Consider the following 1974-nt stretch of genomic DNA (forward strand, 5'->3'; position numbering starts at 1 on the left):
GGGTTGAGGGGTGGGGGATGGGGCACGGTTTTGCTTTCAGAGTTCCAAGGCAGGCCAGGGGGCCAGAAGGCTGAGCAAGAGGGCTGCGCCCACAGCTAGGGGGCTGCCTCCTGAGCCCACAGCCCTGCTCCCTGGCAGGCTGCCCCGGGCTGGGCCTGGGGGGCCACGGGCCACGCTGCCCGGCGGTGCCTGTGCTCCAGGACTCTGCCAGGGCGGCTGGTTGCACAGACTGGCCTGGCAGCAGAACACGGTCAGCCGCGTCCCCTCCACGGTCCTGGTGAAAGGCTCACAGGCGTCCGTGCACCACGTGGAGAAGGTAGTCAGGTACCCGGAAACTGAGTGGGGGTGTTGGTTGTTGGAGGAGGGCTAAGGCTGGCAGGGGCGGGGCTCTGCCTTGTGGGGGGGGCCCCCCTCCGCCCCCTCGAGGCTCCCACTCACCGGTTTCGCTGTGAGAGACCATGGTCTTGCAGAAGGGCTGGCTGGGAGCGCAGTTCTGCAGCTGGTCGCAGCTCTCGCCGGGGTACAGGGTCTCACAGGAGTAGCACTGTAACTGGGCTGGGGGTGGGCGATGGGCTCAGGGCGTGGGGCCCACTGCTCTAGCTCCAGCCTGGCCTTCCTCAGCCTCCCCTTTGAGCCCCGCGGCTCCTCTGCCTCCTCTCTCCTCCAGCGGGGTCCAGGGCCTGGGTCCAGGCGGCAGAAGGGCCTGGGTTTATCTAGAGGGGGCCAAGGAGCACTCTAGGGGTAGCTGTCTGGGGAGGGGCAGGGGGGACATGCGCTCATCAGCTCCACCCTCCCCATTCCTCCACTGCCTGTGGGAGCCAATCCAAGCCCCCAGCCAGAGCGCGGGGGGAGGGGGCGGGGTTGGTGGTTGGGGCGGGGTGGCGGTGTACCCCCAACGCGTGGACTCCCGGCACCCATCCTCTGCTGCCTACAGGTCATCGCACTGTTCTTGGAGCGCAGCCCCTTCCCCAGGACCTCTGCTTGGCTGGCGGGAGGGGGGATGGGGTGGGGGCTGTCTGGTGTCAACGCTCTCCAAGCCCCCGGGAGGGGAAGGGGCCCTTGGGCGCTAGCTCTTGATGGGGCTGGGCATCACCTCTGCCTCCGGTATCGCCAGGGGCCAGGTTGGTCTCCTCTTCTTCATCCTCCTCCTCATCATCGTCATAGTCCTCGTCCTTGTAGCCCTCCACGCCTGTGTTCTCCTCCTCCTCCACCGCCTCCAGCTGAGCCTGCCCCCTCCCTGGAGGCAAGGGACACCTGTGACCCTTGGCTTCTCAGACATAGGCTAGGCCTCACCTTGGTCCACCCCAGGGCTCAGTCCTCTCCCACTGCCCCCACCTCCTAGCTGTTTGGGCCGGTCCAGGCCAGGCAGCCCCCCTCTCCTCTCCGGCTCCTCAGGAGGATAGAACTGCAAGGCCCCGTGTCCAGCCTCTCGGGAGGACGAATGACTACTGACGTGTGGCATCTCCTGCCCCAGCCTTCCAAGGAGCTTCTCTCCCCAGACCAAGGCTGTGCAGCCCTGCCCGGCACTCCAGGGAGGAGGGTGGCAAACACAAAGGCACTTCCCACGGAACGCAGCCTGACTCAAGGTCCTGCAGCTGCAAGCAAAAAATCTCCCTTCCTGTTGTCAGCGTACACCTCCCAGCTCCAGCGCTTTATATCTCCCACCGCCTCACGGACAAGCTGCGACTGCCCTGACCCAACTCCGGTCTCGGAACCGCCCAGGAGCTCAAGATGCCTGTCCCTCTCTCTGCTCTCCCCTCCCTTCCCTCCCAGAGCTCTTTCCCTGCCCGAAGAAAGCCGCTCTGAACCTCACGTTCTTTGTCTCAATCAGATCTCCACTCAGTGTCTCAGTGTTGACCTCTCACTAGCTCTCCTACATCCCCCAGCTCTGTACCCTCCACCATCTCTCTTCCCATCCCTCTGCCCTCTCCCACCTCCTCCACGGTCTCCACACACACACACACACACACACAC

General features: G+C 65.1%; 1 protein-coding gene across 2 annotated transcripts in view; it reads right to left on the reverse strand.

Annotated features, from left to right (window-relative positions):
• Nucleotides 1–16: 16 nt before the first annotated feature.
• The window catches only part of GPIHBP1 (glycosylphosphatidylinositol anchored high density lipoprotein binding protein 1), a 3016-nt gene continuing 1058 nt past the window's right edge, over nt 17–1974 (reverse strand). Inside the window, exons 1-4 of one of the 2 annotated variants that reach the window (XM_045287641.1) lie at nt 1336–1541; nt 1094–1237; nt 439–555; nt 17–335 (exon numbers count right to left, since the gene is read on the reverse strand). In XM_045287641.1, coding sequence (XP_045143576.1) covers nt 37–335; nt 439–555; nt 1094–1237; nt 1336–1462 — 687 coding nt within the window. In that variant the 5' untranslated portion in view covers nt 1463–1541 and the 3' untranslated portion in view covers nt 17–36. Of the gene's footprint in view, nt 336–438; nt 556–1093; nt 1238–1335; nt 1542–1974 lie in introns of those variants that run through there. The other variant, XM_045287643.1, reaches the window with a different exon arrangement.

Source organism: Echinops telfairi, unplaced genomic scaffold (assembly GCF_000313985.2).
Source record: "Echinops telfairi isolate 266 unplaced genomic scaffold, ASM31398v2 ScPeMD7_1;HRSCAF=3_0, whole genome shotgun sequence".
Taxonomy (NCBI): domain Eukaryota; kingdom Metazoa; phylum Chordata; class Mammalia; order Afrosoricida; family Tenrecidae; genus Echinops; species Echinops telfairi.